General features: G+C 40.8%; 3 protein-coding genes across 5 annotated transcripts; 1 reads left to right on the top strand and 2 right to left on the bottom strand.

Moving 5' to 3' along the window:
• The first annotated feature begins 118 nt into the window (after positions 1-118).
• spout1 (SPOUT domain containing methyltransferase 1) lies at positions 119-6,407 on the top strand. The gene is made up of 12 exons (XM_075455490.1): positions 119-202; positions 287-326; positions 1,689-1,802; positions 1,887-2,046; positions 2,143-2,232; positions 2,317-2,366; positions 3,998-4,128; positions 4,222-4,294; positions 4,384-4,482; positions 4,659-4,761; positions 4,889-5,036; positions 5,181-6,407. Exons 1-12 carry the CDS (start codon positions 155-157, stop codon positions 5,265-5,267), a joined length of 1,143 nt encoding a protein of 380 aa, XP_075311605.1. The 5' UTR covers positions 119-154; the 3' UTR covers positions 5,268-6,407.
• Positions 6,085-11,592, bottom strand: st6galnac6 (ST6 (alpha-N-acetyl-neuraminyl-2,3-beta-galactosyl-1,3)-N-acetylgalactosaminide alpha-2,6-sialyltransferase 6). 2 transcript variants are annotated; one of them, XM_075455493.1, is made up of 6 exons: positions 11,441-11,592; positions 11,024-11,096; positions 9,490-9,684; positions 7,610-8,022; positions 7,377-7,484; positions 6,085-7,253 (listed from the first exon to the last, which is right to left on the bottom strand). In XM_075455493.1, exons 2-6 carry the CDS (start codon positions 11,045-11,047, stop codon positions 7,067-7,069), a joined length of 927 nt encoding a protein of 308 aa, XP_075311608.1. In that variant the 5' UTR covers positions 11,048-11,096; positions 11,441-11,592; the 3' UTR covers positions 6,085-7,066. The 2 variants fall into 2 exon arrangements, with proteins under 2 accessions (XP_075311608.1, XP_075311607.1); XM_075455492.1 differs by having other exon boundaries at positions 6,085-7,268; positions 11,441-11,591.
• Positions 11,593-12,478: 886 nt separating this feature from the next.
• On the bottom strand, positions 12,479-20,709 carry st6galnac4 (ST6 (alpha-N-acetyl-neuraminyl-2,3-beta-galactosyl-1,3)-N-acetylgalactosaminide alpha-2,6-sialyltransferase 4). Of its 2 annotated transcripts, none has more exons than XM_075456003.1 (5): positions 20,348-20,709; positions 20,088-20,237; positions 18,212-18,621; positions 14,560-14,667; positions 12,479-14,466 (listed from the first exon to the last, which is right to left on the bottom strand). In XM_075456003.1, the coding sequence occupies exons 1-5, from the start codon at positions 20,357-20,359 to the stop codon at positions 14,280-14,282; spliced, it is 867 nt and encodes a 288-aa protein (XP_075312118.1). In that variant the 5' UTR covers positions 20,360-20,709; the 3' UTR covers positions 12,479-14,279. The 2 variants fall into 2 exon arrangements, with proteins under 2 accessions (XP_075312118.1, XP_075312117.1); XM_075456002.1 differs by having other exon boundaries at positions 14,564-14,667.
• Positions 20,710-21,154: the final 445 nt, after the last annotated feature.

Below are 21,154 nucleotides of genomic sequence, written 5' to 3'. Positions count from 1 at the left end.
GGAGAGAAGTGATGTGTGTACTTTTATTTCGTTAGTGTGAAAATGTCAGATATCTTTAATTATTTGTTATTTTAAATATCCTCACCGACTTTATGTTTGAAATGCGGAAGTCACACCGGAAGTAAATACACTTCACGTGTTGGTACGTGAAACAATGTCTACCGACGGTGCAGTGATGAAAATCAAACCTGACGCCTCTCAGGTAGTTTTGTGTAATTGTTAATCATGTCATTGTTCGTGTACCTGTATCCGCACATGTTGTAATGTTCCTCTTGCTGTTTTACAGCCCGAAGAGGCGGTTCGCTGGAAGAAAAGGAAGGCAGAGTGTGAGTACCTAAGCTAACCTAGCTGCACTGAGCTAACAGCTACATTTCTATATATGTTGAGGGGAATTTATTGTTGCACTTTATATATATAACTGCATTTTAGTTTAGTGGCTCCAACAAGGTCAATGAAGCACATGTTTTTAAATATTCTCAGCATCATAAATTCAAGTTTCAGGTGTTTTTATAGATTATGGGCTTAAAGTTAAGACTTTAAGAATGTTTACATCCAAACTGAAGGGAACATTTAGACACTATAGCTCCTCAACACTACAGCTCCTCAATACGTTGTGGTTAAGATTTGAACAGATTTAAAACGCCATAAATAAAATGTTCAGTTATCATTTTTCATATTAATTTACAGCCAATGGTCGCCTTCAGTTTTGAACCCACGCACATTACAGTATAACGAGTTATCGCCCTTGCGAAGCCATTTTAAGTCATTTTAAGTTTAAGTTCCAAACCTGGATTGACATCAGAATTTATTTGTTAGTAAGTTAGGCCATTTTCCACATGTAAAATTTCCACGCAAAACGTCCTTTTGGATGTCAGTCGACACTAAGTCATATCATCAGACTGCATCAGACTCCATGTTACAGGTGAGCCTGTATACTTTGGCTCATTGGTCGATCCAACTATCCTCCCTACTTTAGTGTTTTTTTTTCCTGTCTTTCTGATATTGGTTGATTTTAGTTTAATCTGGATTTGTAACATGTTTTTTGGTGATATTTGTTCTTGGCTCAAAAATGATTTGTCCCTTTTATGGTAGACTTTGACAATGCCTTCCTGTTGGAGAGTTTTCTTAATCCGAGACCTTTTACCTGTTTATCTTATAAGGAAGTTAACAAGCCACAGCTATCCATAAAAGAGCTTTTGAGTCAGCTGTCCAATCACTATTAGTCCCATGAAGGATTTGATTTTCATGTTAAAGAGCTGTAATTCATTCACCTCTCTACCAATTCCTCCATTCACATAACTTTATCCTAAAAATGGTTTGGTAAACAGGCGTAATAACGCTAATTGTCCAAATGTTTACAAACCTAACTGTATTTTTTCAGTTTACTGTTGCATAAGATGAAGAAAATTGCAAATACTCAAAGATGGATCCTGATAATGGGTTGAAATTATTATTGAATTGTTATCCAAAATACGCATTAAACCACATGATACAGGGAAAATGATGTTATACGGTAAATAAAGTGTGAAGAGAGAGTATCGGAGAAACCTGCAGGGCTCGTTGTTGAACAATTAGAACATAAAAATGATTACTCTGGAACAATTACTATTATTAAGCATGAATGAAATACTGTGTAATTATAAACAACAATTTTTTAACATGGTCAAAAATGATTCCCTCTTTAACAGTAAAAGAGAAAAATAAGCAATGGAAAAAAGCCAAAGTCCTCAAACAATTGGAAAAGCAGAAACAGCAAGAGGCTGCGGAGAGCACAAAACACGAGGAAAACCAGAGCAAAACAGGTAACATGCTCATCATTTTCTGGAATGTTGTCAGCTTATGTTACTGTAAAGGGAGCGCTTTGATGAGCAACCTGTGTCTCTCAGGTCGGGCTTACACGGTGAGCGTAGCGCTGCCAGGCTCTGTTTTGGACAACGCTCAGTCCCCTGAACTCCGTACGTACCTGGCGGGACAGATCGCTCGAGCCTGCGTCGTGTTCAGTGTCGATGAGATCGTTGTGTTTGACGAGCAAGGGGAAGATGTCAAGTAAGTTAACAGAGAGGCAGAACTTGGACATAAACACTCTGTCAGACACCAAAGAGATTTAGATTGTTTTTTTTTTTTTTTTTTTTTTCTTCACAGGAGCGTTGAAGGAGAATTTAAAGGTGTTGGGAGAAAGGGCCAGGCTTGCATTCAGCTTGCCAGAATACTTCAGTATGTGGAATGTCCACAGTAAGTATGATTGTACAGATCAACACTATCTGTATCATTGCTGCATTGTATCAAATTGAGATTGAAGCTGATCTTCTCCACCAGGTATCTGCGCAAGTGGTTTTTCCCAGTCCATAAAGATTTACAGTACGCAGGTAATTTGACAAAAATCCACATTTCATTGACATGTACATCTCTTTACTCAAACAGGTTTTAAATTCTGATACATGATGTTTTACTTACTGGGTTTTTAATTCTGAGAAATAAATGTTTAAGTTGGAGCTGAACTTCAGTAAGCACTTTTACACAATATTGGCAGAAAAGGTCTTGCTAATCCCACCAAAACAGACAAAGCGCCGCTCTATAAAATGGCGCCATCGTCACTCAGCGGGATCTTTGATGTCGGCTTGATGTGTGCAAGGACACAGTAATGGGGTGCTGATCCTCCTCTGTTTGAGTTTACAAAGAGGAGCAGCGGCATGTTAACATGTACGGCTTCTTTTTTTTTTTTTTTTTTCTTCTTCTACTGTAATGTGGATATGTGAAAGAGACTTGACTGAAATTGAAACCAAAACTGGACTAACAGACCCAGATAATGCAGTTGGGGATTGAATCTCTCTTGCATATCTCAACTAAACTTCAATTGGCCCCGTTTGTCTGCACATGCTCCAGTGTCCCATCTTTTTGTTTCCTGTGTCCAACCGCTAAACGTGTCAGAATTTGTGCCTGAAAATCAGACCATTGAGTTTGTCAGCTCGTGGTCACTCAAAGCATTTCTGTTGCTTCACTCTAATTAAATCCTGATTTTTATAACCACAGCATTATCTGACAAAAATCCCCATTCATGTGACTTAAGGACGTCGTCAGCGAAGTGAATTTGGCTGTGCTCGCGTGTACGATGATCTCCTGTGATAGAGGTAGTGGTAGAGTGTCTCGAACGTGTCTGCACAGCATCGCAGCGTTGGACAGAATTACTCAATAACTCGATTCTGCTCCTGTACATGTATACTGGGACAAAGACCAATAAAGGTCCAATAAACTGGCCAAGTGGAACTACGGCTGTAGCTTGACTGCAACTGCTTCGGCTGCTATGTAATTAATCCTGTCAAACTACAAGCATTGCTTTATTTATTAAACGGTTTAGGCCCAAAATACATCTGTGATATGTTCAGAGAATATAAACCCAGCAGAGCTCTTAGATCCAAGGACTCAGGTCAGCTGGTCCAGTCCAGAGTCCAGACTAAACATGGAGAAGCAGCATTTAGCTGTTATGCTGCGAACAAGTGGAACAAACTTCCAGTGGAGATTAAACTTTCACCAAATGTAGACATTTTTAAATCCAGGTTAAAAACATTTCTTTTCTCATGTGTCTATGCAGGAAATCTGCACGCTATCTTTTAATTTATCTTGACTGTTGCTCGTTTTTAAATTCATTTAAATTATTTTAATTGTTTCTCTTTATATTCTTTTATGTATTTTTAATGCTTCTTCCACTCCCTGCTGCAATGCTTTTATTTTATGTAAAGCACTTTGAATTGTTTTGTACATGAAATGTGCTATATAAATAAATTTGATTTATTTAAAAAAAATCATATGTGCAGCATTAGAATAGTTCAAATTTCAAATTCTTTTACCTCGCAGCAGCTGCAGTGTTTGTTAACCAACATTATCGTTTGTTTTTAATCTAAAAACAGAGGGTGCTGTTTAAATACCACATGTTTGATGATATAAAATGAGTTAAAAAGAAGATACTTTTTCAGTTGAACCCATGTGTTTTTTCTGCAAGGTTTGCTCAACCCTCTCGACAGTCCTCATCACATGAGGATAGATGAAGAGTCTGAATACCGGGAAGGGATTGTCCTCAACAAGCCGCCCAAACAAGGAAAAGGCTCATTAGTCAACTGTGGAATGAGGAAGGTGAGCATCACTCAACAGGCAGCCCTGCTGTTTTTACTATGTTGTCACTATTGTCAGAGAATAGAAGCTTCACGTGTCCATCTGCTTCCACAGGATGTCCGCATTGATAAGCAATTACAGGCAGGCCTACGAGTCACAGTACAGCTCAATAAGAGCCAGAATCAAGGTAGTATTCTCCATCAGACTTCTCAGTATTTAATTTTCTTTTATTCTTTATATGACATCAGTTGAGCGTGAGTCGATTTGTCTCAGCAGATTTCAGACTGTACAAAGGTGTCGTCGTGGCTCCTCATGTGCCGAGAACTCAAGGAGGACTTTACTGGGGCTACACTGTCCGTCTGGCATCTTGTCTCAGTAGGTCTCCCGTTCTCTTTGTACTCTCCCACTACTCAGTGGGATTCACTTTGGACTACCTTGCCATGTCAGTCGTGTTTGGATCTACACAACGTCTTGTGATGTAAGAGTCCACTGTGGGACTTTCCCGCCTGTGTTCGCCTCATCCTCACTGCTGCTGGGTTTTGTCGATACAGGTTCGGTGTTCACAGAAAGTCCACACAAAGATGGATACGATCTGACCATTGGCACCTCAGAGAAAGGCAGCAGCCTGGACCAAGCAACACTGTCACCATTCAAGTAGGTTTCGAGCCGATTAGACAACGCCATGCTTACGTGCTAAATTGAGGTGTTGAGCATGTATTTGCTGGCATGAGGAGCAAATTCAGTTTTCATAACTGAAAGGAATTTTTTTTGTCCTCTTCAGGCATCTCTTGATTGTTTTTGGAGGTCTTCAGGGTTTGGAAGCCAGTTTAGATGCTGACCAAAACCTGGAGGTGACTGACCCCAGTGTTCTGTTTGACCTTTACCTCAACACATGCCCTGGTCAGGGCAGCAGGACCATTCGAACTGAGGTGAGAACACGCATTCAAATGCAGCTCAAGAAGCAGCGTCTGACTAAATAATCTGATGCCGTCTGTGTCAGTAAAATGCTGTGACACTTCTTTGTTAGGCTCACTGGTGTATTAATGCAATTATTTCTCTTCTCATGTCAACAGGAGGCCATCCTTATTTCTATGGCAGGGCTGAGACCAAAGATCACAGCAGTTTTTCCAGACGTTTCCAGCGGTTCATTAAAGAATTAGTTACGTGTCAAAGTAAACAAATGAAGTTTCAAATAATTCATATAACAGATGGATGTCATCATGTTGTTTATTGGTCATAACTGGAGTTTTTAGCTTTGCCTCTTGTTAAAAACGCATCACGCGAACACCGGGCGATCAATACTGGTGTTTCAGGTTTTTGTAAGTGTTACCCAGTCCTAATTCTGACTTTGTTTCTAAACTGTACACATTTAAATACAGATGTTCATGCCTTAACTAACCGAGATTATTGTTTTATTTAAAGCACAAAACCATTTTTTATTCAAACCAAAGGATTCCTAAAAGAACTGTGAAAAGCAACACAACACGGACAAAATAAAGGGAGCTTGTGGGTTTTAGTTTTCTGAGCTGGTAGTTCAAACATGTATGTATGAAGGGAAAGTCGTCCATCTACTGTTTGGCATCTGAATTGTTTTGTAGTCGGTGACGACTAAAGTTACAGTTCTGATTGTCTTCGTGGTTCCATCACTTAAGTTGGAATGAATACAGCACGCATCTACCCCTTAAATTAATGCCTTATTTTCCCAGTTGCCAGTTAAATGGGACCTGCAACATTCTTTTCTGGGTGACGTCCACGTGTCTTTGTGAAAAGGTTTTAAAATTAGATGCCGCTATCTATTAGAACAGTCCTGAGAAAATGTGTCCTTTGTAAACTGTTGAATCAGCTATATGTTTTGATCTTGGAGTTTGAGCTGGTCCTGATACTCTACTTCATTTTTGATATAAGTGAGTATATCAGGCTCCTGTGTGTCCTCCGTAGAAGCAGCAGGTATTTTAATCATGTTCAAACAACAGTCAGCACAGTTCATGGACTTTATTTCTATTCAATGTTGACAAATGATGTAATAGAACTAAACTAGATGGTGTGAGAGTAGCCTCTCCTGAGTACAGATACTCTTAACAATTACGTTTAAGGATAGATTACTTGGAAAAAGGCAACATGGTTAAAAAGAATAAACTGCATCCTTTTTTCTCATCCAACTGAGCTTTCACCTTTAATTTGTACAGGTCCAAGATCAAGTAACGTGACCTTGGTGCATTTTGTGAACAATCTGAAAAGCATGCTCTAAATTTAAACTCGATGTAAAGGGGTATATGTTTCAATGACAATGGCATTAATGATGTAGTAGCGACTTCATATTAAATATTCCTATTTGATCAGCTGTTTAGGTATTGGTTCAGAAACTGAAAGATTTGAAACCGATCCTGTACGCAATGATACTGCTTTGCTGGCTGTTAAGGCCCCAGTATGGACGGCTCGTAGGCTGGATTAGTTATTTGTTGGCTTTGGCAACAGAAACTGTACAACATGACCTTCGTGTAATGGACAAAAAAAACTCCTCAAAACAGTATTTTGTAGGCCACACATATCTGATTAAAAGCGCTTGCTGAAAAGATCCCCCTTCGACATGCACATGTGCATCACTACATTATTAATGCATAATAAAATAGAAAGATGTAAAAAACCTAAATTCTTCTTTTTTTTTTTTTTTACTATTTACAAAAACACTTGTCGAACAGCTCCCACGAGTCAGTGTGGCTTATAGATGTTCCACAGACCTCAGCACTGCGCAGCTTTACTCGTCTGCAACAGAAAACATCCCCACGCGTCATCTAAATCCTTCGCTCCGATATCAAAGTTTTCCAAATGCATCTTCACCTGCGTGACAGGCCTTGAACACAGCCACCGTTCATTCATGAAGTCTCCTTTTGGGGATGTGACCTCCAGCCTGTTTGTGCTTGTTCAGGCCTTGTTGTACAGAGAGCTCTCTTGGTCGCTCTCACCAGTTGGGGTTAGTGAATGTGATGTTGTACTGCTTTGCCCAGCGTGAAAACACATGTTTCTCCGTGATGAAGCGATGGTGGTTTCCTCTTCGTCCGCTCTCGTTCTGTATGTACATTTGACATTCATCGGGCCCCCTGGGTTTGTAGTAGTGGTACAGCATCTTCTTGGATCCAGGTTTTTTCCTGGATAAAATACGACTTTGATATGATTAGTTACAAGTTAGATTGAGAATTTCTCTGCGATTTGCAATCGTGGGATGATGTGTTTTGGGTTGATTTGTTTTACGGCGTCATGATTATACTCACCCACAGTAATTTGGTGGAACCATGCCATACACTTTTATGTTATCGCACATCTCAATGGCTATGACCATTGTGAACCAGCCTGTGCTCAACCACGAGTGAGATTTTTGTCTGAGCAGAAGGGGGGAAAAAAAACAAAAGGAAAGCAGAGATTGTGAATGTGAAAGTTGACAAAGACAGGACTGATTCACAATAAGATGTAATTAGAAGATGACACCAGCTCCCTTAGCGCTCACCTATCTCGTCCCGTCTCTCTGTGGAACAGATTGTCAAATTTACGCATCTTGTTCTGTGCGATACTGAAAAAAGATAAGTTGCGGTAGGTCATGCTGACTCTCTGGATCAATCTGTACAAGGTTCCTTTAGCATCCTTCCCAATCTTATTCGGGGGTCCCCAGAATATGATCGTAGAGTTGCTGTCTGTTTGGTGCAGAAACTCATTTGGCCTTCGCACCACCCGAAACACACTGGCGTGGGCTATGACCCTCAAAGTGGTCCGGTTCCCAACATCGGACTCGTACCCCAAAGTGGGGGCGTCGTTCATCCGAATCACGCACTCCGCTTGGTCGATCTCATTCCCTGCTCGACTACCCAGGACGTGGCTGGAGCTCGTCACCAGCGCGCATTCATGACAGTGTAGAGTCATACTCTGAAAAGGAAAGGAAACATTAAGCCTTTGAGTAAATCTTAACGTCAGAAGCACGGTCGTACAAACACAAGTCTGCAGACAGTAAGTTGAGCTCAATTAACCCATCCCTAGAGACTGTTCATTCTGTGGGATCTTAATTTGAATGTAATGTTTAAACAAACTGAGTTAAACAGTAAAGAGAGTGTGGAAAGAGTTATTAACTCTGCTATGTTCACTGCAGATTTCTTGCTGAGATTAGGAGGATGTCAGACCACAGCTAACCACCAGAACCGCTTCAGTGCTCCATCACACTTAATCTACAAGTCTCTGGATTACTTCTGCTGGGATGAGCACCATTCTTCCAAAAGGTATTCCCTCGTTTGGTGTGCTTCGATGATGGTCGCGAGTATTTTCTAGCACATCTGTAAAACTCCGGCTCGAGTTCTCGAGGCGCTAACAAAGCAAAAGCAAGGAATTCACATTGTTTACACTCCCATCAAACCCCTGTGTGTATGGAAATACTGTTATCCTGGAAGAGGCCCCTCCTGTCATGACCTAGTTATTACATCACAGAATAAAGATGACCATTCAGAAGAACGAGTTGCAGCGAACTTGCACTGAACCAGCAAAATGCTTCCCTCAAGCGTAACAGAGCCACTCATTGAAAGGGTTGAAAGTTCAGGCTTTTTTTTTTTTTTTTTTTTTTTTTTTTTATGTTTTTGGTCACGTCTGTAATTTGACTCAAACATTCATGTTCCTTTTGGGATACACTTTTAGAAGCTAACTCGTTCACAGATTGCTGTTTTCGTATGTAGCTCCTCCAAGCAGACGGGGAACCAATTAAAACAACAGCAACATCCGTGGCGTCAGCAGCTGTTCATGCATGCATCTACAAGGGGCTTTAATCCAGACGTCAGTCTCTTTATGTAGCGGTAACGAGTGAAAAGAAGCTTGCAAACTGTGGGAGAGCAGAGCCCTGACACTGCTCGAGTTACACATTGTGCCTTGTTGTTGCTCGAACCATACATATTGCTTGAGGTTAGGATGAGCTCTCTCTAGCTGATGGCGGAGATGAGGCGCCAGCCTTGGACAGCAGGTGCGGAATAAAGATTGAGTTTGGGCCACGTACGCACAGAATGATAGCGAAGGGTATAAGAGGTTGTCACAAACTGAGGTCATTGGGAATTTCCGTGCATGCTGAAATGTACATGTCTCTGTGACGGTCTGTTCAATAAATTCCCCATAAGAGGCTGAGCCGACGAGTCCGACTCCTTTTTCTCCACAACAAAACAAGAATTTCACAACAACAATTTCTGCCTACATACAGTATTTAATCGCTGTGGCAGTTTAACATTCAACACAGCTCTGCTTCATCTGCTACATCTCCACCCCTACTCACAGCAACATTTACATGCAAACTTGTGTGCCAGCTCTTGCGAAAAAGACCCCGTCTTCCTCAAGTTCTTTTTAGTTTGTTGCACAACTTACTTTGTTCCCGTAAACTGGCACGTAGCCGTCTTTCCCGGACCATGTCTTGAGGTCGGTAGGCTTGATGGCTTTATTTACTGCCATGTGGAACGGAGGGTAGATGCTTTCGTTGACATTGTTGGAGCCGTAGAGGATGAGGAGTGTCATCAGGAGGAAGATGGCTACAAAGATCACCACCCTGTGGCTCTGCTGACTCTGCAGTGTAAAAAGCAATGGTGGATAATATCTATTTAAACACCAATATGAGGTATTTACACACTGAATACTTGGAACATATTAACTTTGAGCCACTTTATACTTTTTTTTTTCCCCCAGTAAAATTCACAGGGTATTAACTGAGAAAAGATGAACAGTTTTTCTGGCAGTTCAAGCAAGGATTCGATCAATTTATGCGACTTTATGTTCCGAGTGAAACTATGTTGTGTGTTCCATGATCGGAGCAGTCTCAATTCTCTGAATAGTGAGGGGCTTCAGTGCTTCCTTTGTAATATCCTTTCGAAAAGGAATCGCAGGAGCATCCTTTGTGAAAGAAATGAGACAAGTCCGTCGCACAACTCCTTGGAGCCGAAACTCTCAAAGTGACACTCGATTCTATTTATCCAGTAACGCTAACTATTCCACCAGCCCGTGACAACAGTATGCTTTTATTTCTCTGCATTTTTCTTTCTTTTTTTTAAACGATCAACCTTGACAGTAACATTTCATTTTATATGATGAAGGATCTAATGCTCTTTTTGTAGAGTATTTATTGAAGAAATGTAGTTTCAGCGCTGCGGACCCACATCACAGCTGAGCTCACTGCAGCGCAGTCCTCTTTTCTAAGTCCTGACAAATTCCTTCTGTCATCTTTCTTTAACGCCACGGCATTTTTCAACAAAGCCAGGGGAAATAACTCGTATCTAAATGACAGGAGGTGATTTTATTTATCTGTTTGTCTTATCCACCAGACCCCTGGTCTACAGATTACAATGTATAGAGATGGATATCTTTATTGTCAATGTACAAGTACAGTTAAATGCAGAAGGAGCAGACCAATTTGATGCTAAAAATTCAAACACAGTCCTGTTCACTGTTCCTTATTTACTCACTTCCCTACACTCACCCAATCACCCTCCCGGTATATATTTATTTACTTTGGTTTTGTATTCTCTTGCTTCTTGTTCTTTACTTGGTGTATATAAAGGTGATTTGTGTTTTCATGGCTTTATCGTAAAATATTTCTAAGTTCTGTTTTGAAAAGTGCTTTAAGTTTAGGCAGATTACTTCATCTTAAAGCACGGTTTTTAACGAGATTAATATTTTGAAATATATGCATTAAATAATAGTTTACAGCACATTATGTCATTGCAAGAGCAGCATTTGTCATAATTTGCTTATCCACCAGCCTCCACTGCCCATGTTTCAGGTGCGTGTAAATGCTAAATAGAGGATGTGCTCCTCTTGGCATTTCTATTTATGATGATGATGATGATGATGATGATGATTAAGGGAAACTGGTCATTGTGCCACACCCTCCTCTGGTTCTGTCTCTTACCTTGCCATTGATCTGGGGCCCCATACTTTCTGATCAGTACCGACACACAGCCTGTGACTATCTGTCATCATACCTAGAGGGAAAAGATATATCAGCATCAACTCCTTTAGTAGCGTTCCTGGCGATAAAGCCGTGTATTTACATTCAGTGACAGCTTTAGCAGTCTAATCACACTCATTTAAACGCTTGGTATTTTTAATCTCGGAGTTACCAAACGTCGTGGAAATTCAAAGCAGCGAAATGTAAACATTTTGTAAGAAACCCCATCTTGCGCAGCCGGCCGCTCGCCGACCGTTACCCTGCCTTTCTGAGCCGTTAGTTCCTCCCAAACGCATCCCTGCCTACGTGACTCTGATAAAATCCACTTCCACATTTGCGAGAGGGTGTTGGCAGAGCCCGGTGTGGGTCCTGGCTTACCCTGTCATGGTGTTCGTGGTGTCCGTCTGATGTCTCCCTGGTCTTTCTCGTCCCCCATCTTCCTGCGCCACTTGCTGACGTCATCCTCGCGTTCTCCTACCGCAGCACGCGGAGAGTTCCTAGTAAACAGGAAGGTTTGTGCCGCCACGGCCGCTGAATGCGCACAACAACTTTAAACCCTGGACATGTGCTTAAATGGCAGCTGAAGGAACTGCATGCCATGCCCGCTAAACCAGCCTCCAGTTCATAGTTCATTTGAATTCTGCCACAACTATAATAGTTTTTTTTTTTTTTTTGCATATTATGTATTTGTGTCCTTACTTATCTGAAAGCCACACGTTATAGATTTCTTTAATCATTGCAGTAGAAGCGTCAATATCCTGATATAATATGATACGATTCTCTCAATTGAAACACATCCCAAACACTTTCATAATTCATTATTTTCTCTGCTTTCTCAGCGGCTGTTTGATGGAAGTATAATGTTGTTTATTGAGGCCACATATTCTCATCTAACTATCCCAGCTCATGTCACAGATTTTCTTCATTTAAAAATATCTTGTAATTTCATGGGGTTTTCTCTTTTTTTTAAGCAGAATCCATCACATGAACCAGTTGGAAGATGGCATTGGACGGCAGCTTCAAATTTGCATAGAGCCCTTCAATAACTTGCTTTCAAAATTTTTAACAAATGAAACTAAAGTAAACTTTCAGAGGCCGTACAGATGCGATCAGTGAGCCTGATTTAGTTCCTACTACTGTTGATGTTGGGTACAAACGACAATGATATCAGGATCTTTCCCACCTGAACACATACAAAACAAAGTTAACAAGAAAGTGATTCAGTAAAGTAGTTCAGACATGTTAACAATGTCCTGAAAAAAAATCATCAGTTAGTAATAAAACACTTGTGTGGGTAGAGTAAGAATGTGCCAAACATCTAACTGAATCCACAAGAACAGATTTGACTCTAGAAAGGACAGACACAAAGACTCTTTATTTACAGCCTCAAAGTCACAAACATACCCTCAAACAGGATGTATTCAACAGCAGATTTATTCATGTAGACACAGTGGCCACTGCCCAAGTTTACATTCAAGTTTTTACTTTGTATTGAATAGATGCAGACTACTTGACATTACTAACACACAATGAAAAACGAGTCATACTTGAGATGTACTTGCTCAGTAGTGCAAATACTGGTACAGTCTTTGGAATTAGTCACAAAAAAAACAAACAACAACATTTAACTGAGAAGGCAGTGCTTTGTTTTAAATTGTAAACAGGTAGAAAAATATAAAGGTTAAACCATTTGAAAGGGGACACTTAGAAAAAAATAAATCCATTTGTTTCAATATAATTCAGCCTATTACATTCAGAGTGAAAACCGAACATGGTGAAATTCCGCATTTGGGTAGGCCGCATTTCAGCTCCCAATGCAAGATGACTTCAGAGAAAACTTATGCACCAAACCCGATCATAGTGTAGAGTAGATTTGACATTACTATTTTGTTTCTGTGACAACTGATTGAGCAACTGTTTCAAATTAAAGCTAAAACTTAACAGAGAGTGGTCTCCTGGGGGTCTCCATTACTGTCACAACCAGCACATATTTAGCACAGACCTGTTTGGTTTTCTGTTCCCGTTCTAATTGTATTCAATGTGTTGCGTCAGTCCAAATCCAAAATCCTGTCTGTGGTAAAGGAGATGGCTTTGAGGGTATGAGGGTATGTGGGGTGATGACAGTAGGTTAGAGAACACATCAACCACTTGTAACAGCTATAACCTTGCTCTCAGCTCGCATCTGACACCATCAGAGCCCTGTTCACATTAACACGTGTAAATGTTCAAATAAAACCCGACTTCTCTTCCCCTTTATTAACACTAACTGGCTGCGTCGCAATAAGGCCAAACGATGTAGCATAACACATAACTATCAAACGTAAAAGAAAAACTAAAAAAAAACCAGTGTGTTTATCTGTTTTGGGTTTGATAGCCAGAAAAAAAAAAAAAAGAAAAAAGGTCATCAAACCAAAATGTGCCACAAGAGACTTTTAAGAAACAAACAAGCTTTTAGGTTTCTGCTTTGAACTCGACTTTTTACTGGACGAGACGTCAAGTTCTGAGACAAAATACTGACCAAGAGAGTAGCAATAACAGAGAGAGCTCAAAGAAAAAATTGCCGGATTATTAAATTAGTCTTGCAATGAAAGTTAATCAAACAATTTGTGTACAAGCATATTTTTAAGCAAGAATGCCACAGCATCTCTGCTACTTTCAGTTCAAACTGAGCAACTTTTGATGTTCTGAATATCTAATGCATCATTAGACAACCCTGAAAACAACTGCTAACCTCAGCCCTGTATCATGAACTTGCTGTCTCAAAGAGAAAGGTGCATACTGTCTTGTTACTTTAAATTATACAGGCAAATTGGAGCTTAAAATAAAGCATTGTGCAGTAAAAGACCAAAAGTCAAGGCACAGGTACTAAGAAATTAAAGGTTGCCAGCTTTGGCATGAATTGAATGTTTACTTTTGGGTATTAATATGCTTTACCTGTATCCATACTGATGTTTGGGTATATCCAGCAAAAATATCCAGAGAGACTGAGAGTGCACTCTGTGTGTTACTAGGAAAATGCTGGGAAATCTTAAACATCGATTGTTGCAGGTAACATATTGAGCACATGTAGCTCTTTTGTATTTAAAAAGAAAAACATTTCCCATCAGTTGTGCTTCAGATGACTCATTAAGTTCCTGATTAGGAAACACAAACGTCTTAAGTGAACATGATTCAAATCCAGAAGGCAAGCATCTTCTTATTTTCAGGATTTCTTTCCTCAGAGGATCCAGAAGGGGTGTTTAAACTCGATCTTGTGGCGTGTTGCCCATTTACCATAGATGGCCTTCTCAGTGATGAAGCGGTGACCTCCGCGCTGTGTGTGCTCGTGGACCTTGTACATCCTGCACTCATCGATTCGGTTTTTCTCGTAGTAATGGTAAGGAACAGCGCTGCGATTGGCACGGCTGTCAAGAGGAGATAAGCACCAGAGGTCAAGGCTTTTAGGGATGGGTATAAAAATATATTTGGAGCTTGAATGTAAATCTTAAACGCCTCACTTGCAGTAGTTGTTGTCGATCATTCCATAAACACTGATGCTGTCGCACATATCCATGGCCAGAATCATTGTGAAGAATCCAGTGCTGAGAAAAGCCCCCGTTTTCATTCTGACAGAGAGAGAGATATATAAAAAAAGATGTAAAATTACTAAATGATATCCTAAAACTGCATTACAGTATAGTCATTGTACACTCAACGTATCAGGTTACACTTTTCTAAAGCTGATAGAATAGAATAGAAAAATACTTTATTCATATAATTCAATTTCAAATAATGATGTATACATTTACAACTTTTGTTGACATCGTCATGAAATTATTCTTTTTCTTACTTTATTTTTGAGTTTGTGTTTTGATGTCGGCGACACTGAGGTATTAAACTGCTCATCACAATGAGCAAGCTCACCCCCCACAAACCATCTGGAAAGGTGTCGCCTGGAGTGGAGCCAGCCGGTAGAATTTTTAAAAATTTCATTTTGGCATTTCCAGTAGACGATAATCCTTTTTTTTTTTTTTTTTTTAAAGGAAGGTTTAGACAATAATAATTTTTTTAAGGGAAGTTTGACATTTCAAAGTATCTTTTGGGGTATCTTGAAAATATGAAATTGTCTATGACTTTTGTCTTTATTATACCAACAGCTTAGTGACTTTCTCCTGTCTAACAATGCTTTTGATACTTTCCAATCAGGCTTTAGGCCCCACCACAGCACTGAGACAGCTCTGATCAAGGTGACAAATGACATCCGCCTGAACACAGATGCAAGTAGAGTCACAGTCTTAGTTCTGCTGGACCTGAGTGCTGCCTTTGACACAGTTGACCATGCGATCTTATTACAGAGGTTAGAAGACTGGGTGGGAATCTCTGGTCGTGCTTTAAACTGGTTCAAGTCCTATCTGGAGGACAGGAAATATTTTGTTGAAATTGGTAACTGTGTCTCAGACCAAATGGCTATGACCTGTGGGGTTCCCCAGGGGTCAATCCTGGGACCCGTATTGTTCAATCTGTACATGCTTCCACTAGGCCAGCTAATACGCAGCTATAATGTGTCCTACTACAATTATGCAGATGACACTCTACATGTCACTGACGGCAGGAGAACACGGGGCCTGTAGATACACTGTGTCGCTGCATCGAACAGATCAGTGTGTGGATGCAAAACAATTTCCTCCAGCTAAACTCAGACAAAACTGAAATCATTGTTTGTGGCCCACAGAAACAAAGAGAAAGTGTTATCAGTCACCTTGAGACTCTCTCTCTAAAACCTAACTATCAAGTTAGAAATCTCGGGGTAATATTGGACTCAGACCTGAACTTTAACAGCCACATTAAATCTGTAACATCAGCAGCTTTTTACCATCTAAAAAACATTGCCAGAATCAAAGGAATAGTGTCTAAACCAGACTTAGAGAGACTGATCCATGCGTTTGTCTCCAGCAGGTTAGACTACTGTAACGGCCTGCTCACTGGGCTCTAAACAGGCTGTAAGACAGCTGCAGTACATCCAGAACACTGCTGCTCGAGTCCTGACTAGAACCAGGAAATACGACCATATTAGTCCAGTGCTCAGGTCTCTGCACTGGCTTCCTGTCGCTCAGAGAATTGACTTTAAAACAGCTCTGCTTGTGTACAAGTCTCTTCACGGTCAAGCGCCAAAGTACATCTCTGACATGTTAGAGCCATATGAACCAACTCGGGCTCTGAGAACCTCAGGGAGGGGTCTCCTGCTGGTGCCCAGAGTCAGGACTAAACAAGGTGAGGCTGCGTTTCAGTTTTATGCCCCTAAAATCTGGAACAGTCTTCCAGAAGATGTGAGACAGGCCTCAACTCTGACAATGTTTAAATCCAGGCTGAAAACAGTTCTATTTAGCTGTGCATATGACACCTGAAAGTATTTTATCTGCACTCTTCACTTTTTAATTACTTAATGATTATTTTAATGGGTTTCAAATTTCTTTCTTTTTTAATTTCTTTCCTTTATTTTTTTATTCATTTTTAATGGTTTTATTGCCTTCTTGTGATTTTATGTAGCTGTAAAGCACTTTGAATTGCCCTGTGTATGAATTGTGCTCTATAAATAAAATTGCCTTGCCTTGCCTTTATTCCTATAGGACCATAGTGTGAGAGTTCAAGGGAAACACCTGTTAAAATTGGCTTTGTTCTTAGACATTATGAATGCATACTAAATAGTCCATGTGCCTAGTTTGTACTTTTCCACTATGCACACAATATATGACCTTAAATGATCCAAGCATAGCGAGACAAAACAATTAGCCTGGGAAAGCAGATGCACGCTTAAATCAACATTCCCACACACACATTGTTTGGCTTATCCAAAGAACATGACGAAGACAGAGTTTAACCTGCTCATGTCCAATTATACTCTGTCGAGTGTGAGTCCAACCTTTGTGAAATAAAGTGTCATAAAAATATGAAATGTTTCCCGGAAATCGGTGCTCGGTCTGACGGATGTCCTGCGAGAGCTCTGTCACTCCGAGTCCAGCGCCGCTATACTTCACATGTGACCACCAATAAATACTTTGTTTAACTTAAGATTTCTCCAGCTTGTTCTTGAGCTTCCAATGAAAAAAATCGAGCTAACAACCTACCATATTTTAATCGGTTACCAAGGAAACTGACACTAGGTCAGTTTTTAAGTGCCATCATACCATTTCAAAACAGTGAAGGCGTAAAGCAGAAAAATCACTGAGGCTGTATTGAAACAGACCCACTTCCAGAGATGACTTTACAGTATAGAGTTAGGAGGCTCTCCTGCCATGTTGTATGCGTCTTTGACCTGTGATGGTTCCCAGCGGCTCAGCTGCAGAGTCAGCAGGATGGAGGGTGACTGGTCATCAATTTTCACCCTCAAACATCTTCCAGTGGTGATCAGGAACATCTCCCTGCCACCTTGTGCTGCTATTTATTCCATTTCTCCCCCTGATGTACTGCCTAAAATCCACATTCCCAGTTAGTTGCTCTGGAGTAATTCCATTGCATCACATGTGGTTGCAGAACCGTGCTGCAAATCTTCCCTGAAAAAAACTCCCTGCCCTGGCCCACCTCCATTCTTCAATCCTTCCTTTGATGCTGGCCTCGTACTGTTTGTGCCTGTCCCCTCACCTTCCCACATGAATTGGAGATCCTGCAGGTTCACTGATGGATTCTCATGGCTAATCTCTTTAAGTTAGTGTGGTCTTAGATCCTGACAGGATACGAAGGAGAGTGGCACACAGTTCACGAGTCTGTGGGACTTTGGGGGCAGGCCAGAGTGTCTTGGCTTGTGCTGATGCAAAGCTGTGGCAACTTCCAGATAGCCACCCATGTCATGAACTAGGGTCACATGTTGTCCTCTGGCCCTGTTGGTCTTAAGGGTTGCTTTCTTCGTGCCAGTTTCTTGGTTGTTTCTGAGACCATGAGGCCCTTTAGTGTTGCAGGTTGATAGTAGGTGTTTTTTTTGTTTTTCATAAACAACATTTATCCTCTGAATTTGGACTTCAGTGAAAGATTAAAGCTGTTTTCCTTTTGGCCTTTTAACAGAGACGAGGGGCATTAAGTAACAGTTGTAGATTGTGTCATGTCTTTTTTCACTTCACATTAAACATAATTACCACAATTTGTTTATCAAACTGAGACGTTAAGCCCATACTGTACCTGTTTTTCCCCGTTTCATTCTGAAAGACACTGTCGCAGTACTGGACCTTGTCTCTGGTCACAGCATATATTCTGACTTTTGGATACTTTATCGCCATCTTCAGGAGGACATTGAAGATGTGTCCTTTCCCATCTTGCCTCATGTTCCTCTCAGGACCCCAAAACACATATGTTGTGTTTGCTGACTGATGGAAGTAATACTTCTCATTTTTTACCAGCAGGGGAACACTGGTGTGGGACACAACTCGAACAGTAGTGCGGCTCCCAACATCTTTTTCGTATCCTTTTGTGGGCGCATTGTTCATCCGGATCACACATCCTATTTTGTCGATCTCCTCTCCAGCACCAGCTCCAAGCATTTGACCGGAGCTGGAAACCAAGGCACACTGACCGCAGTGAATGTCCAGAAGCTGTAAAGGAGAGAGGAAAAAACAAAACAAGATATGAGTGTTTTGAAATATGTATTAATATGTCTGACTATAAGGTACACCTGGTCATTTCAGTATGATTCAAAAACTCCAGGAGAGCTTGTCTGTATGTAGCAAATTATACCGATTATAACCAGCTGTCATCTGATGAAACTGTTAAAGACTGAGATGGCAAACAGTGTTAAAAACTGACAAGATACTGCGGTGGAAATTACTATATTGACTAAGGAACACGTCTGAAAACCACTGAAAACCAATGCAGTTTGTCACTGCATCCACAAATGCAAATTAAAACACACACTACTTTAGAATTACCCCTAAAGGGCGGCCGTGGCTCAGTGGTAAGAGTGGGTCGTCCAATAACCGGAAGGTTGGCAATTCGATTGACTTGAAAAAGTCCTCACAGTCGCTTGGCACTATTTTCTCTCCCTTCGTATCACTGCAATGCTGTGTAGACCGTGCAGACCGAAGCGCAGACCGAGCAGTAAACACTGTAACAGGTGCAGCTATTGGCAGGTGGCTGAACGCATTGATATGAAGGTAGAGAGAAAATAGCGCCAAGCGATTGTGAAGTCTGACTTTTTCTGGATGAACAATTTTGTTTTGGAAATGTATTACTCTTTTGAACGCATTTCATTTTGAGAAGCAAAACGCTTTACTTTTTAAGCCTCAGCCAACTAGCCGGACTACCTTCGTCAACGCCAAACCAAGGCTGGAACTCGGCTCACAGGACGCAGCGGGGGGTAAGTCAAATCTAATAAATGATATTGCTAATATGGGATGTCCTACAGCTTCATGTCAAAAGAGGCAAACTATCCCTTTAATGCACATAAGCAGGAAACACCAGATAAATATTACCAACTGCGATCAGTTGATGTTATCCTATTTGTCAATAGACCGATTACAGTCAACAAGCTTAAAATAGGCAGATACTGATGTTAAGCTGGAGTTTATTAGTGCACATGCCATTGGTAACTTATCCTGATTTTGCATATTCTGCCATCTGGATTCCAGATAACATTCTCCATGTAATACAGCAGCATTGCTCTGTAATTAAACAGCCTGGGTGCTGAACTGTCCTGCTTGCAAGCCAACCACAGTAACTGCTCACATCATTTCATGAATTGTAAAAAAAAAAAAAAAAAAACACAACAAAAGAGGCCTCGAATTGTCGAGCAAACAGCATCTAACAGTTCCAAAGAAGAGATGGTGCTGTACAGTGGGACCATATCAGCACTCATTTGAAATGTTGTGCATTTAATTGAGCAGCACGTCAAATGCAAAAACACAACTCAGTGTAAATGGAAGATATAATATCTGAAAGCAACTGATAAAACGGTGTTATTGCATGTGGGTCCAAACCAGTTTTCACGGTCATCATCAACCAGTAAGCCAGCTGACCCAGAACTCCCTGCTGTGACCCTGACTTGGCTCCTACATCCACTCACCTGACTCATCCAACCGGAGCTGATCCTCGTGTAGCCTTTCAGCCCTGGGCTCCGCACAGCAGACTCTGAGTCGTCCCGTGTGATCACATGTCCGAACCAAACCAGCAGAGGAAGGCTCAGGCTGAGCAGGCAAAGCCAGCGGCGGAATAGCTGCATGGGCGCAATAAGAGGCGACTTAGGGTTGAAGGTGCACACCTTGAATTGTATCCATATTTTCTATGAGTTCAAACATCGTATTAAATCATTCAACTCGTTCTTACCAGAGTGTTCATACCAAGGCCTTTGTAAAAGCCCCTCTCGAGTGGAACCGGTGGTTCATTTTCCAAGTTCTTTAACTTGTGACAAAAGCGGCGAGACACAAGCTCAGCCCCCCTCGAGGAATTATGATCATATCTACAGATTTCCCATAGCTTCGCAACAGTCAAATGAAAGATCCCTTTCTGTTCGGCGCAACTTTGGCTCTCATCGCCTGGCAGACAAATGGTCCATTACTCTCGTCTATTGCAACATGTTACATTTACACCTATCGACATGTGTCCAATTGTCTGCTATTCCACCACCATTGTTGACACTTTAGCCTAATAACGATATCCACAACTTGGTTCGTAGACACGCAATCTTCCTGTATACGAAGTAACGCATCCGGAACTTTTCATAACAAATGTCGTCAAACGCACAAGGACAGATTTTTCCATAGCACTGGCAAAAATGAGTCAGGAGGACGTCAAATGACACCCTTTTCCAAAACGTTGGCATAAGAAGCTCTTTACTGATCCTTCCTTTTAACAGAATAATATAATGTGCTCTGCCAATGTGATATGTGATACATTTCAAACAGTACAAATTGCGCAGTTATACACTAGTTGTGTACTTGGATTGTATAAGAATCAATTATAGGTTATAAAACAAAAATGATTTTTTTCTTAAAAAGCATGATACTAGGAGGATAATTTGATCTAAAAATAATCAGACTACGGTTGGGTAAACGTATGCAAGAACAGTATGTATGTAGTGATGACTACTGGACTATATTTGTGCTTTTATTCTGAAATATATCTTCCAAAAAC

Source organism: Odontesthes bonariensis, chromosome 22, assembly GCF_027942865.1.
Source record: "Odontesthes bonariensis isolate fOdoBon6 chromosome 22, fOdoBon6.hap1, whole genome shotgun sequence".
NCBI classification, from domain to species: domain Eukaryota; kingdom Metazoa; phylum Chordata; class Actinopteri; order Atheriniformes; family Atherinopsidae; genus Odontesthes; species Odontesthes bonariensis.
Note: the sequence above shows the minus strand (reverse complement) of the source record. Positions and strands in the feature narration are given on the sequence as shown.